The sequence below is a fragment of the Phaseolus vulgaris genome, chromosome 7 (genome assembly GCF_000499845.2).
Source record: "Phaseolus vulgaris cultivar G19833 chromosome 7, P. vulgaris v2.0, whole genome shotgun sequence".
Taxonomy (NCBI): Eukaryota; Viridiplantae; Streptophyta; class Magnoliopsida; order Fabales; family Fabaceae; genus Phaseolus; species Phaseolus vulgaris.
Window position 1 is genome coordinate 1,213,592 of NC_023753.2, and position 15,679 is coordinate 1,229,270.

General features: G+C 33.4%; 2 protein-coding genes across 5 annotated transcripts; both read right to left on the bottom strand.

Moving 5' to 3' along the window:
- Positions 1-1,313: 1,313 nt before the first annotated feature.
- On the bottom strand, positions 1,314-5,598 carry LOC137828179 (uncharacterized). 3 transcript variants are annotated; one of them, XR_011083822.1, is made up of 4 exons: positions 4,782-5,598; positions 4,346-4,528; positions 3,587-3,672; positions 1,314-2,160 (listed from the first exon to the last, which is right to left on the bottom strand). XR_011083822.1 is itself a non-coding variant. In XM_068634642.1 (3 exons), exons 1-3 carry the CDS (start codon positions 5,442-5,444, stop codon positions 3,652-3,654), a joined length of 867 nt encoding a protein of 288 aa, XP_068490743.1. In that variant the 5' UTR covers positions 5,445-5,598; the 3' UTR covers positions 3,269-3,651. The 3 variants fall into 3 exon arrangements, 1 of the variants encoding a protein (XP_068490743.1); XR_011083823.1 differs by lacking the exon at positions 1,314-2,160 and adding an exon at positions 2,808-3,217; XM_068634642.1 differs by lacking the exon at positions 1,314-2,160 and having other exon boundaries at positions 3,269-3,672.
- A 1,886-nt stretch (positions 5,599-7,484) lies between these two features.
- Positions 7,485-14,663, bottom strand: LOC137828178 (V-type proton ATPase subunit B 1). 2 transcript variants are annotated; one of them, XM_068634640.1, is made up of 15 exons: positions 14,496-14,663; positions 13,693-13,757; positions 13,379-13,434; positions 13,159-13,257; positions 12,786-12,845; positions 11,997-12,108; positions 11,711-11,919; positions 10,217-10,348; positions 9,480-9,617; positions 9,146-9,296; positions 8,981-9,063; positions 8,542-8,589; positions 8,405-8,458; positions 8,250-8,333; positions 7,485-8,150 (listed from the first exon to the last, which is right to left on the bottom strand). In XM_068634640.1, the coding sequence occupies exons 2-15, from the start codon at positions 13,748-13,750 to the stop codon at positions 7,965-7,967; spliced, it is 1,470 nt and encodes a 489-aa protein (XP_068490741.1). In that variant the 5' UTR covers positions 13,751-13,757; positions 14,496-14,663; the 3' UTR covers positions 7,485-7,964. The 2 variants fall into 2 exon arrangements, with proteins under 2 accessions (XP_068490741.1, XP_068490742.1); XM_068634641.1 differs by having other exon boundaries at positions 14,344-14,598.
- Positions 14,664-15,679: the final 1,016 nt, after the last annotated feature.

The following is a 15,679-nucleotide window of genomic DNA, read 5'->3' on the forward strand; positions in this document are numbered from 1 at the left end:
GCTCAAATCCTCTCCCACCAATATCTTAGCATCATAAAAATGGCAATTTCTTTCTCCACCTCATAGTTTCTTCATCACCTTCATAAATATTTGAATTCCAAAACTAACCTTTTTTCAATTCCAAAATTATCCTTGAATAAAAGGTGCAAGATTTGTTTTTTTTTCTTCATTTTTGAACTCTAGAATTGAAGTCTAGAATTCAGAACATAATTTTGTATTTCAAATTTTAGAGTTTAAAAAGTATTTTTGAATTCAAAAAATATATTCCAATGTCATATTCCAAGTTTTATAATTTTATAGTTTATAAGGTATTTTATGAATTCGCAAATGCATTCTAAACTCTAAAATTCAGAAACAATTTTGTACTCAAAATTCTAGAGTTTAGAATATATGAATTCAAAAAAAAGGGAAGAGGGTGTCAATAAAAAAGATGAAAAAAATGGCAAAAATGTCATTTCAAGTGTTTTATGGGGGTGCAGGAAGAAAACGTGGAGGTAAAGGAAGAAATTGCCCACAAAGATGAGAGAATCACCTATAGTTTCAAGTAAGACAAGTTATCATAGTTAACCACTGTTAAGTCTAAGAAAGAAATTGTTTAGCCCACATTCACCATGCACTATATTTTTTAAAATCAGATTACTAATTAATCACGAGTAAAAAAATACTAATATCCCTTGCATTGGTTCGATGTCATTTGTATTATTATTATTAACGAAAACACAAACACAACACCTGTGTATCCGCATTTTTCTCTCTACCCAGATGATAAAAATTTGACATATATACATAAATAATTTTGAATGAGTCGAAATTAAAAATCAAAAAATAACATACAAAAGAAAATTGATAAATTCAATTAACCATTTTCTTCTTCCTCTTTGGTTTTAGTCTCTTTTCTTTTTCAATTTTTTTCTCTTCTAGTATTAGGATCAGAGAGTGTGATAATATTCATGTTGAGGTTAGGATAGACTAGATGGTAGATCCAAAATAATAATGACTTCCCAAAGAATTGAGTTGCTTGAAATGAAGTCAAGAAAGTAATTGAAAATGGAGATTATTTTATTTGATATGTGAGATTTGGTATGACAACGGTAAGAATATGCTCTATATCTTTCTGTTATTGCCTTAGAATAAAGAATTAAGGGAAGAGTAAGAGAGTTAGTTTGCATATAAAAATATATTCATTAATATTAATTTAAAAAATAAAAAAATATTTTTTTAAATAATTCATATGAAATGATAAAATACTATGTTGTACTTGTACTAATAAAATGAGATATTAAATAAGGGTAAAATCATAAAAAAAATTGTGGTTATAACAAAATACAAAACTATTATAAAGAAGAATCATCTTTACATATAAATGTAGACTATTAATATTATATAAATAATGTCATTGAATGAAGTAACTACCTGATTGGTTCACCCATGCGTGGCTGTACTTTTCAGTGGTTACTGGCCATTATCATCGAGTGGAGGAGCTAGCTCTGCACCTTTCTATGTAAAACAATTACATTTTTAGTCTTTGACTGACTCAAGTGTAATTCTCTCCGTTATGTTCACTTTTGCTTTACTTTCAGAGGTTACTGATTTGGCATTACACCTCTCAGGCTTGTAATGTAAAGCAGAAAAAAACAATAATGGTGTACAGTGGTGTGTGACAATCACCAGCATAGAAGGTACTTTCAGAAAGCCTCGGTACTTGACCGCACGTTCTAAAGCTCTACCCTTTTCATATAACTATTTATTATTCTAGCACGCACGGAGGGCTAACTGAAGCATTGTCTTAAGTATTATTCTATTCCAATGCCAAGTCTAATTACTAACACATTACACTATACACGTTGAACGAGAGCTTCTCCCAAACTGTTCTTGGCTTAGGTTTAATCCGAGTTCCATTCCCATTTATGTGCTGCATACAGACTGCAGAATGAATTGCACAATGATAAGAAAGCAAACAGGAGTTGTCTGAGTCAGAGATTATAAGCAATCCTGGGAATCAATGGTTTCTGACTTTCCATCAGCTTGCAAGTAGAAATGGTTTTCTCTGTTCTAACCCAACAGCATGTGGCATAGACCCCAGATGACATTAAAATCATACAACTGGTTCAACAAAAGAAAATTCTCTTGAATTATATCACCACAGAGGTTTGCAGACTCCTGAGAATCAATCAAGTAGAACAAATCAGCTACAGATCAGTTAGTGTTAACATATACATTCCTAGTCAAACCTGTGACACCCTCCTAGTACAATCGAGTTATGAAGTGACAATTTTATTGAGTACAAGGCACGAGTGTTTCTAAGCATAGTAGTAGACATATTGTAATTCTGTGGAATTAATCTTTTGGTTATCAACTTAAAAACTTAACAATAATTATTTCTTAGAAGAAAAATACTTGCATACTCGTGCCTTGTATGCAAGGTTGAATCAGTTTATGATTCAAACAAAACACACACGGCATTTAGGAGAGAGTTAGGCATCTTTTGTTTTACTTTCTTGACCTGAAGTAAGAACAGATAAAAATGAAACTAGGAAGACTTCATTTCCTCTGCACACACTATCAAATATCACAGAATGTGTGTAGAGAGAGGGAGAGAGCAGTTTTAAACATGCCCTATACAGTGTGAGTCTTTAAGAATGCTAAATAACCAAATAAAAACCAGTTGCTACTACCTTATTACTTTGAGTAGTATTTTTCAAAACAAACATAGTGGTGTAGACGTAACCTAAAACTATGCCGTATTTATTTATTCATATCCACAATGAGAAATTGGAAAAAGAACTTTCCCAAGAGTTGCAAAAAATGAACTAATCCAACTGTGCAATAACTCAGTTTTCAGACAATTTATTCTTTTCATTGTTCTTTTACAATTTAGCTTGAGAATAAAAAATGGCATTATAAACACCTATTCATGCACACAAAACAATATCACTAAAGTACATATCACCCTTTTTTAACCAAGTTCACAACTTCACCACAGTCATAATTTATGGCCAAACCAAGGTCCTTAGTTTAAAAAATTAACAAGACTAATTAACATAGATTCTGCAGTGCAAAAAAATATAATTTCGTTAATCAAAAAATCATCTCAGCTACAAAGTCAAAACTTCGAAACTCAGGCCATTCTATAGTAACACTATAATATCTTTTTATCCATTCTGACATAGCATCGTCAGGTCTTTCATTAATTGTTTTTCACCTTCAAAAACCATGCCTGTTGTGCAGCAAAAAAGCATTTTATTTCAGTTCTTATTAAGTTCAACCATTTAACACAACAAGAAACACAGATAATATCACATAAAACTTCAGCCTTGGGCCACAGAGAATGTACAGTGATTAAAATTTCACATTGTTGAGTAAACTTCTGCACCCATGAACCAATTACAGTTCTGTAAGAGAATCATAAATACTATAAAATATTATTTCATGGAGCATGCTGGCCCAGACCAACTAGATGACGACTTAAAATTTCTACAATGGACATTCATCTCTAGTGTGCTATTCCTGAATTAGTACACCTGGATACAGAAAGTTCAGTTGACAGATCACTAATGATGAATCATTACAATGGTAATTTCAGTACCTAAACATAGAATTGGGGATGACCGTGCCAAATAATTGAATCTTATGCTTATCATTCAGACAGCATCATTTTTGCTTTTCTGCAGCCTGCACAGAGAAGTCAAGAAAACAGGTAGGATATCATATCAGTGACTGACAGGTGTCATAAACAGTATTAGGATGTTCATGAACACATTATACTGAGAAGAGCAGTTTATTCATCAAAATTAAAGGAAACACATTCATATATATGCGTGTGCATAAAAAGCTAAGTTGTATGTAAAAAAATAAAATGCATAAAAGTTGATATATTGTTAACACAAAAGTTCAGTAGGCCTGAAACTTGCTATAGTAGATGGGGTCGTGATTGTGAATATGAGGACCGTGCATTCAAATTAAATTGAACTTAGATAAAAACTATCAGACAATCACAGAATCTCACACAAGATACTTTTATAGCCATTTCACTATACACCTAACAGAAAAAGACAAGAATTCTATCACAAGAAGCTGAAATACAACAGTGGGCAAATGATACCAAAAATCATACTGACACATCAGACAACCAAGTTCAAGAAATTAAAATAACAGTGTGTAAACCTAAATCGAAGAGAAATTAACTAATCTAAATCAAAATTCCAACAGAAAAAGTTCACGAAAAATACAGTATCAAAATTCAAGACCAACTTAATTCTAACAAGATAACCCATTAACTCAATATAAAGAAAAACGCAGCTTGAAACAAATTAAAATGTGAAAGTGGTACAAGCAAATGGCAAACCTTTTGCAGCTTCTTCAGAACAGAATCCTCAAAAGCTTGATACCCAGCACCAACCAGATTGCTCAATTTGGCAGTTTCAGCAGACTTCGGAACACTGGAAGAATTTGCCACGGTTGCCGGTTTAAGAGGTAAAACCAGTAACGGATTAGCAAGATGACCAATCACACTTCCCGTCGCAGCAACCTGGATAAATCGACAATTACAAATTAGCAAACCTAGAATAAGGTCTATTTTCAACAATTTATCCCAAAGTTTTTCTTTCTCTAAAACAAGGTTTTAAAATGCAATCACAGTTATGGCGTGAGAAATCACAGATAAGTGAGGCTACAATTGCAGTTGTGAATACCCTAAGACAACGCCGTCAAAATTGCAGTCAGAAACAATCTTTCTAAACTGTTCCTCCGACATACGCAAACATTGAAAGAGAGAAACTTACACTTCCTTCTTTAGTGGCCATAACAACGAGTGCAGAACCCTTCTTCTTACTCCCTTTGATGACAACATCTTCCACCTCACCAAACTCTGAAAACAATTCCCTCAACCTATCAGCCGAATAATCTTCACCCATCTTCTCCCACGAAACCTTCAGAACCTTCTCTTGATCCAATCCACCTCCACCACCGCCACGGTCACGGCCACTCTCCTTCTCTGTTTCCGGCGGAGGTGGTGGCGCCGCCTTCTTCCCGTGCATGGCACGAATTCTCGCGATCTCCTCCTTGAGCTGGCGAGCGATCCTGGCCTCCTCTTCGCGCTCCTTGGCGGCGGGGTCGGGGGCGTTGGCGTCGCGCTCCCGGCGCTCGAGGTCGGAAACCATCTTACGACGCTTTCCGTCGCGCTGAGAATTGCGGAGCTCGCGGTCGCGCTTGACTCGCAATAGGTCGTCGAACAACTTCCGGGCCTTGTCATCCCGGAGAATGTCGTAGGATGTGCGGAGCTGTTGGAAGTTGGTGGCGGCGTTGGGGTCGTCGGGCCTCTTGTCGGGGTGCAGTTCCAGAGCCTTCCATCTGTAGGCTTTGTTGATTTCTTTCTCCGTTAGCTTTGCACCTTCTTCTCCCGATGGTAACCCTAGCACCGCATAGTGATCAATCTCCGTATCCATTTTCCCCCAAAACTCTTATCCTGCAATAATCAATGTCTCAAAACCCTAACCCTAACCCTAACATTTTCAATTTGCAACTTATTGATCATAATAATCTGTTGCTTCGAATAAACGCGGCAAACGGTGGTTACAGTGCACATAAATATGGCATTATGTTTTTACTTTACATTGGTAATAATATATGCTAACAGAAAAAATTGGGAACTAAGATCGGGTTTGATTCAGAATTAAAATAAAAAATTTGAAGAAAAAAATATATTTTAGGAACCAAAAAGGCTTTTGAAGTATTTTGATAATATTTGTTCCTAAATTTTAATTAATTAATTTTTTAGAGTTTTATTAAAAAGTGGATTTTTACAATAATAAATTCAACAAACTTTCCTTAAAATAATTTTGATGTTATGCTAAGAAATGAGGTTTGCAACTACTATAAAATATCCTAATTTTATATATTATAAAATATTTTAATTTGCAGTAGTAGTTGAGGTGTATGTCAAATAAGTTTCTTACATTTTGTATTAGAGTTAAACTACTCTTATGTTTAAGGGACAAGAGCCTATCTCACTTAGGGTGTTATAACTTTCTTTTCTTTTCTTTTTTTCAAACTCTATTTTGAAGAAAAGATGTTTAGGTGGGAAAATGAAATTATTTGTTTAGAAAAAGGGGTTTCCCAAATTTAGATTTAACCTATTATAGTTTTATCCCATTTTATCTGTTTCTGGCATATGCTTTGTTTTGTTTGAATTGAGAATGAAACAGTGAGAAAATAAGTAAGGAAAGGAAAGAGAAAAATTACTAGAAAAAAAAAGTTAAAACCTATTTTATTTAGATTGATAAAAGAAATAGATAAAGTAAAATTTGTTATCCACTTATTTAGATGAATGAAATAGAAATAGAAATTATATTTTATCTCTTTTTGTTTGACAAAAAGTATTATTATTTTATAAAAAAGTATATTTAAATTTTTTTTATTTTTATGTAATACCTGGTCTACAATTTCTATGTGAAATAATGGCTAAAGTGAGAGGAAATTAATTTTATCAAATATGCTTATTTGTACAAGTTTTCTCCTCAATTCTCCTTTAAATAAAGTAAAGAGTATTTTGTATCTTTCTCAAGATAATTCATCCTAAACAAATACAGTGTGAATAATCTCTTCCTCTTATTCAGCGTTAATAAAGGTAAAAAGCATATTAGTCTTTCTGAATCCTAACTTGCCCAATTAGATATAATGATTGGTATCTAAAATTTAGAAGTAAATTAAATAAAATAATTTTCACATGACCAAATTTGTCTAATGTGGATTTAAGCAACAAAAGCATATATAAATCCCATTTTCGATGTGTTTTCTAAAAGTTGGAATTGAATATAAGCTTTTAGGTCTCGAATTTACTTAATGAAAAAGGAGAATTAAACTTTAAATATTGAACATAAATTAAATTTAGTATTTTTAGTTTGAACTCGAATCAATTTTTAAAAACTTGTGTCAATACAGCTGTCAGGTGCCGAAGTTTTTAATCTACTTAAATTATCGTTGTATAACATGAAATGTTTTCATTCCAAAGTCAAATTCAATTAAAATCAAATCAAATTTTATACAGTGTAATGGAATCAAATCAAATCAAGAATACTTTAAAACACAAATCTAATCTTGTATCCCTAATTAAATTAAACACGAACAATTAAAAGTGGGCGAAGAATACATCTTTATTCTTCTTTATTACGAGGAGTTGTAAGGATTTAATTGGAAGTTGAAATAAACAAGAGTAGAAGTAGGGAAGAAATTGAATCACCCAACAAATGGCGAGTGCGTGGACACTGAACAGCAACAGCATGATTTGAGTGAGCCAAAAAGCAGGGAATAATCTGACACGTGGATCATTTCAAATTGGCAGCTAGATAAATATCATCATAAAATCAATGACTCTTACCTTAGCAAGATGGTCCAATAAGTGGATTTACCAGCAGGATGGAATAATGGGTTTGGAGGTTGGGCCTACAAAATGATAGAGACAGATGCAAATATTGCCAGATTCCCCAGACTGTAAATGCTTGTTTGAATTATTGATAAACTAAAGCAGATAAATACATACAGGAAGTGTCCAAAAGACAACTGTCCTGATTATGAATATTCTAAACAATCAAATTACATGATAAATAAAATTATGAAACATGCAACGTACATTGGGAAAGCAGTCTCCACAAATTCCAACACCAGGGAACAATGAACATCCCACAATGCAAATGGCGCCAGCCATCCCAAACTAACACAACTCATTTTCCCCCACCAAAAGAAAAAATGGCTCAGGAATCATAACATCTATATGAGGGTCTACTTTTCTGACTAACTGACCAACTCAAAATATGAGGCACTCAAACAGACTCAATCCTTTATTATATTTAGCTGCATAGAAGAAATGTGGATTTGTGGGAGAAAGCAAAGAAACAAATAAATTTGCCGATGACATTAGGCACTGGTTGAGCAGGAGACCAAGGTATATGAACTTGCTTGCTTAATCATCAATTACCAGCATCTCGGCTGTAAAACTGATCAAGAGTCTTGGCTGGTATACGATGAAGAAGTTCACGAGGGAAAATCCGGAGTAAAGTCCATGCAAGATCTAGTGACTGGAATATATTGCGGGTGTCATAAGCTCCCTGGGCAACAAACTTTCTCTCAAACTTCTCCAAAAATTCCAGATACAGCTGTTAATAAAATGGGAGAAAGAGTTCCATTAATACCATTTTAAGAGAAATTTCATGTAATGAAACGAAATGTACTTAAGATGGAAAATTATTAGAGACCAGGTCCTCTGATGAAAGTGCTTCTTCTCCAACCACTGCTTTCATTGCCTGAACATCCTTTCCAATAGCATAATTTGCATAGAGCTGGAAAAACAAACACGAATGAGATGTTTGTGAACGAAAAAATAACTGTGATGAATAAAACAATATCAGACCTGGTTGGACACATCAGCATGATCCCTTCTGGTCATTCCCTCACCAATAGCACTCTGTAGAGGTGACCAATAATTAAGAAACAGAAAAAAGGTCTATCTCTTGAAAGCACCTTGATATCAAACAAATAATATTTTACCTTCATCAACCGAGATAGTGATGGGAGGACATTGATTGGTGGGTATATCTGCTCAGTTAGAAAAATTAAAGTGTTTAGTTTTGGATCGATATTTAATCCACAGGAGTAATCAAAAACATTAAATGCAAACAATCAACCACCAGATCATTTAAACAGATTTACAATAATCTCTAACAATCTAACTGGTGGCATCTTTCACATCAGTCCACCTTGATGAGTCAAAGGAAAAATAAAACCATGACATTTCAAACTCATATTTAAAGCCGTGAAATGATAGAAAAGTGAAGTTGGAAGTGACCGACAAACTTTTCACATGGAGACTAATTTTTCATTGAATAATAACAAGCCAGCAATTGAATGTTAGGATGCATTCTGCACCAAATTCTCTCTTTAATTACAATGTTCATTACATCCGAAAGCTTCAACATAAATAACCCACCTGTCTGTTATACAGCTGCCTGTCGATGTATATCTGCCCCTCAGTGATATATCCTGTTAGATCAGGAGTTGGGTGCGTAATATCTGTACATATGTTCAAAATATGATCATTCAGTATCGAGAAAGAACTATGAAAAATAGCCAATGAACTTGCAAATTTCACTACCATCGTTGGGCATGGTTAGAATTGGAATTTGAGTAATAGAGCCTTTACGCCCCTCAATTCTTCCGGCACGTTCATAAATTGTTGCAAGATCTGTATACATGTATCCAGGATAACCACGTCTTCCTGGCACTTCTTCTCGGGCAGCAGATACCTAACGAATGAAGTGTCATGCAAACTGTTTGAAAATGTTTAAATATTTAAATATTGTTTCAGTCATTTCTTAATATACTCCAAGAAAAAGCCAAAGGCACATTAAAGCCTATCAAGGTTTCAAGTCTCCTATCCTTTTATTGCTTCCTTTCCAAACTAATTACAGTTGAAGGTACATTATTACCTCACGAAGAGCATCAGCATAAGAACTCATATCTGTGAGTATCACAAGAACGTGCTTGCCACATTCATAAGCCAAATATTCAGCAGTAGTGAGAGCAATACGAGGAGTGATAATTCGCTCAATTGTAGGATCGTTTGCCTGGGTTAAATCACATTCACAGAGAACAGACATTTTAGAGATTAGCTCCTTCATGCAAGTTATGAAACTAAAAAAGAAATCATTTGAATGTCACTTTTAATGGGGAGAGTTCATTCTCAGTGCCTCATACTATCTATCACCCTGTGTTCCACAAATACAACTTTTTTTTTAAGATCATACAAGAAAAAACCACCTTATTCAATTTATAACTTCACCAGCTTGTACAGCCTAAAATTTTTAACTTCTTCACTTTTCACTTAAATTTAAATAAGCACTTAAGTCCTTATTAACATGCCAAAAATTAGTTCTGCACTGATCATAGACATACTAACACTACATACATATTTACTAACAAGATGTTAGATTTAAATTAAATACAATGACTGAAATGTGAGAAGTTTTTAAACAAAAAACTATACTTTGAGTTCGCTCCAAGCATGTATTACAAGACAATATCAATATAAGGGTTAATATATTGTTTAACTTGTAAACTACTCCAGAACAGTAACTAAAAGGAAACTGGGAAAATGAAAAAAGAAATACCATCTTAAGGGGAATAAAAGAACACTCTCATACAGATTTTAATTGTCAAAGATTACCAAATTAAGGAAAAGAGTCACTCTCTCCATTGAGCCATTCTCCTCAAAGTCACGTTTGAAAAACTGTGCAGTTTCCATGTTAACTCCCATAGCTGCAAAAACAATAGCAAAATTGTCCTCTTCTCCACCACTCTGCATAGCATGATATTTGTGAGAAAAATCACTTATCTTACAAAAAGTCTAGTAGTAATGAGTTAGTAAATGATTATGCAAAAATAATCTGAAGGCAATAAAGAGCAATAGATTTGTAAGAAATAAAACAAGTGAGATAATTTCAAATTAACCATGTGAGCATTTCATAAGTTCACTACATATGTTCAGAAGAATCAAAACAGTGACAGTGATTAATAAGTCATTCGGAATTATCAATCATTATTGTCATATAGGGAATATTTTAATTTTGCTCTGGTAAATGTTTAACATTTACTCTTAAGTATACAAAATATCTAAGATAGTGAGTGCTCTTGCTCCTGCAATTCACGGATCTTCTGCCTAATTTCTACAGCGGTCTATCATAAAGTTTCTTAAAATTTTTGAAAAACTAGAAACCACAAACTATACTTCCCATTTAATTTTCAATGTTACCTATATAAAAGTCATGCTTTAATGTTATAAAATTTGAAAACCAACACGCTAAACAACCAGTGATTAAGCTACTTTTCCAAGGAATTTTTCAGTCATATAACTAGCAAAAGCAATACATATATTATTGGTAATAAATGTTTAATATTTTAATCAAGCAAATATATTTTTTTCCAGAAGTGATGTCGGCTATAAATTACCAACATCCTAAAAAACACTTGTTTCCAAACACATATGCCAACCTCTCCTATTTTAGCAATAATAACCACTACCCAGGCAAGAGCGAAAATGCTGGTCACAGTTGGAAGGCATGGTCACAAATTTTATAGAATAAAGAATTAACTTAATGTACATAGGTCTAACTCCACAAATCATTAATTTAAATGATAAGCACTGCTTTAAAAAATTGCATGTGCGTATAGTTCAGCATGTTTGAAGAAACATTTGGTTATTTTTGCAAGTTTTGTGAGAGAACCTTAAAAATAAGATGCATCTATAAATTGAGCATGCAAGGTAAACAAAGAGGCGAGAGGCAAGTCAGATGTCTGAAAACTCATCAACAGTGCAGTTTGATGCAGCAAACACCCAAACCAAACCAATAATTTTTTTCTATAGTAAACATGGAATACTTTCTTTTTCTGGTTGTCTGGGTTTTCTCCTTGGATTGGATTTGTTCTGTGATTTGACTACTTCTATATAGTGATTTAGTTTTACTCTTCTACCTTGTGGCTTCTTTTGGAAGATCCCTATCTACTTTGTATTTTCCCAGTCCTATGTAATAATATTTATTTATCTGTCCATAGTAGTATTAAGGGGTCCGGATGAAAAACAAATAGTTACCAATTTCCGAAAGTCATAATTTAAGAGCCTGTAACATATTTTACAAAATACACCATAGGAAATCAGCTATACCTCAAGTAGATTATCAGTTTTCTCAAGTCTCTTGACTAAGCCAGCCTGACGACATATCTGTGCAGCAATTTCATTATGGGGGAGACCAGCTGCTGAGAATAAAGGGATCTTTTGACCTCTAGCAATGGAATTCATGACATCAATTGTAGATATTCCTGTCTGTATCATCTCCTCGGGATAGGTTCTCTCACTAGGATTGATAGAACTTCCTGAATTATTGGGAAGATATTAGGGAGGGAAAATCATCTGTCAACATACATTGGTAGAACACTGCAAGGTTAAATACCAGAAATATCCAGGTATGCCTCTGGTAAAATTGGTGGACCGTTATCAATTGGTTTTCCAGAACCATTAAATATGCGCCCAAGCATATCCAGTGAGACAGGAGTTTTTAATACCTGTGGACATAAACAAGAAAGAGAGGAAAGGATAAAGTCAAAATGTGGAATGAACTGATTCCAGTACAACAAAAGAAAGTCACAGAAAAAGTTTATAGGAAAAGATTTTAGCTTCAATTCAATAATCAATACTCTTGGCTAAATAATAAGGGAATCCAGGACGAACTAAATCATGTGAAATTACTACAGCTTTAATGTTTCATAACATGTACATGTGCCTGTATTACATTATAAAAGATAAGTCTCGAGTTTTCACGATAAATATCAATTAAAATGGCAAAAAATAAATGCATAATGTGAAATTAGAAAACTAATAAAGTAAATTGATCAACATTGTGAATTATATTGATACTGTCAAACCCAATTATCCTTTTCTCAAGGGAAGAAAAACTGCAGCTTCAACAAGCTCATGGAATAGTTATAATGGGATTTGTCTCAAGTATTCAGTGTAATAATTTAGAAAAAAAGAACACATTAAAACACAGCCATATCAGCTCAATTATGTGTTTCATACTAGTAATATGAGTCCTACAGAATTGGCATTTCGATGCTACTAACTAGTGCGACAAATCACCAAAACAGCAAATGATTTCATGATGGGAATAATAAACATACTTAGGACAAATAATTTTACTTGTACTTTTCCATATAGATAACAGTAATAACTGAGTTTTTACCTCTCCAGTAAATTGCACAGTTGTAAATTTATTGTCAATTCCAGATGTACCTTCAAATACCTGCTCAATAGTTAAAGAAAGGTCAATAAACATTCAAACATTGATGATTGTACTAGCAGATTCGCAAAACTAAGCAGTGACAAAAAATATTGAAGTCAATACAGCAACATCTCCACTTGGTGGGAAATTCCTACACTGGGTAGACAACAGCGAAGGCATTTCTTACCAAGAAAATGCTCACATATTAGGAGTACAGGGGAATCTTATAATGTTTTGGTTGCGTGTAAAAATAAGCACATAAATAGTCATCAACTCAGTTCAAAGACAAGAAGCAGGTACAGCAGATGATTATGAGCATGCCAAAGGCTCTAACCTGAACAACAGCCTTTTCACCATCAACCTCTAGAACTTGTCCACGCCGAGTAGATCCATCTCCTAAACGAATATTAACAATCTCTTGAAATTTTGGTCCCTGGTGTAGTTTATCAGTATGAAGTAAACTTTAGTCACAGCATAAATAAGGCATTCACATTGGGAAAATCAAAATACCGGAAAATTCAATAAGAATAACACAGCAAGCATGCCATCATTACCTTAACCTTGTCAAGAATGACCAATGGTCCAGCAACTCCAGATACAGTTCTGTATTCTGCAACATTAGTCAGCAAACAAATAGTTTAGGGAGAAACTGAAAAATAACGGAATGAACACCACAAGTTATCTTGATTGATCAAGTGTATCAACTCAGTGGTACAATAGTCTTGCTTGCAAAAGCTCTTTCATGCATAATGGCAGGCATTAAATATCCTTTCTTAATTTATCAACCGCCGGTGTACACACCCACAGGCATTAATTTATCCAATCACAGTAGAAAAATAATTAAGACAAGCAAACCAATACGACATACCCATTCCAATCTCCAAGGTACCCTCCTCCGTATCGTGAACATTCTGAGCCACGCCCATCTTGGAACTTCAAACAAACAGACAAAAGAAGAGACGTACAAAAAGTCAATCCATGCCAAATCAGAAAAACAAATGAGAAGCATAAACAGAAAACTTCAAAAGCATTCCTCTCGACGATCAATGACAAAACAAATACCAAAAACACAATCCAACACAAAAACCATCACAGTAAAAAAAATACATAAAAACCGTTAAATTAGTCCTTCAAAGATTAGCGACTCACCACCAAAAACAGTGTAAAGATTTTTGTTCACTAAATCAGCCGTTCAAGCATACATAATTCCCCGTATATCTAATAAAACAACAACCTATTCCTTTAGAAAAAAAACCAATTTAAACGTTCAATCTAACAAAAAACTGAGCGAAAATAACAATACACGGATCCAAATTGCACTCCATTAGTGCGTTAAAAAACGGATTGATCCGAACCAATCGCCACTGAACTAAGCGGTTGAACTAGGTAGGAACAAATAAAAATAAAATAAGACAAAGGCTCACTAACAACAATAACGACAGTCATATTCAAAATTGAAGGTGCAGTAGCTTTATTCAAGTAGATACAAGTGGTCGAAGTGAGAACTAGTTTTCCATACTTCGATAACCAAAAATCCTCTGTAACAGAGAAATGAAAAACCGATGCTAAGATTTGAGCGAACAAGAAGATCGAGAAACGCAGAAGTGAATGATGATTGTGAGATCGAAGCGAAAGGAATGGGAAAATGGATCGGAAGAGGGAAGAACGCACCAGCGAAACGCTTAGGATTTTCGTGATCTGAAGCGGAGAGAGACGTGGGTGAGGGATGGACTCTGGGTGAGGAACGCGGATCTATTGGACTAAAAATTTTAACACAACATCAAATTATTAATTTTTTATTTATTTCAAAATTAAAAATAAATAAAATCCCTTCAGGTTTCAATATTCATTAGAAGATTTCTTTTTTTTTCATTAATAAGAGTGGAACCCACCCATAAGTCCATGATGCCAGAGTGTCAAGTAACAAGGGTGACACGTTGCAGTTACTTTCTGTCAATTTTGGATGTTCAAGACATTAATAATTATTGTAATATTTTTTATTTAATAAAATTATGTTAGTTAAAATCTGTGTAGCATAGAAGTAGACATAAAAAAAAAATTATCACTAATAGAAAATAAATAAATGAAAATGAAAATCATGGTTCAACTCTTATAAAAAAAACACTTTACTATATTGTTATCTAGAAACACCTATAGAATTGATAAAGGAAGTGGACATAGGCACTAATATGACACAAATACAAACATTAATACGACACAGACATAGATATTGATACAATACGGACACGGAGATATGTATAATCTCTAAATATAGGACATGAGACACGGAGATACGTATAATCTCTAAAATGTAGGACATTGGACACACATCTATATATAAATTGATAATAAATATTTATGTTAACAAGTATATTTCAATTCTTTTCGTAGCAGAAAGATATCTCTTATGACTAGTTCAAAAGGGTTTGTTCTCTATTTTCATAATCATAAAAATAAATTAAAAATTAATGTTTTTTTTAAATTGTGTTAGAGTTGTCAGAAATCTAACAAATATTTTTTTGAATTTGATACTTCACTTATACATGTTTATCATATGATGGTCGATGTTTGTTTGATACGAATGTCCGACACGGAGACACTATTTAAAAGACAAAAGACGTATATGAGTCTCATACATTAAAACATTTTTAATGCATTCCCATAATTTTATTATACGTATAATAAAAAAAGGTTAGAAACATTTTATAAAATTTATTAACTCTGATAGTAGTTTTGAATTTATTCTCGAGATCCAAGATTAAACATGTTTTAAATCAAAAAAATATTTTAATATTAAATGATACTTAATAACTTAAAAATATGAGAATGTGTGGTTTTTTTTAGTATGGTTAATA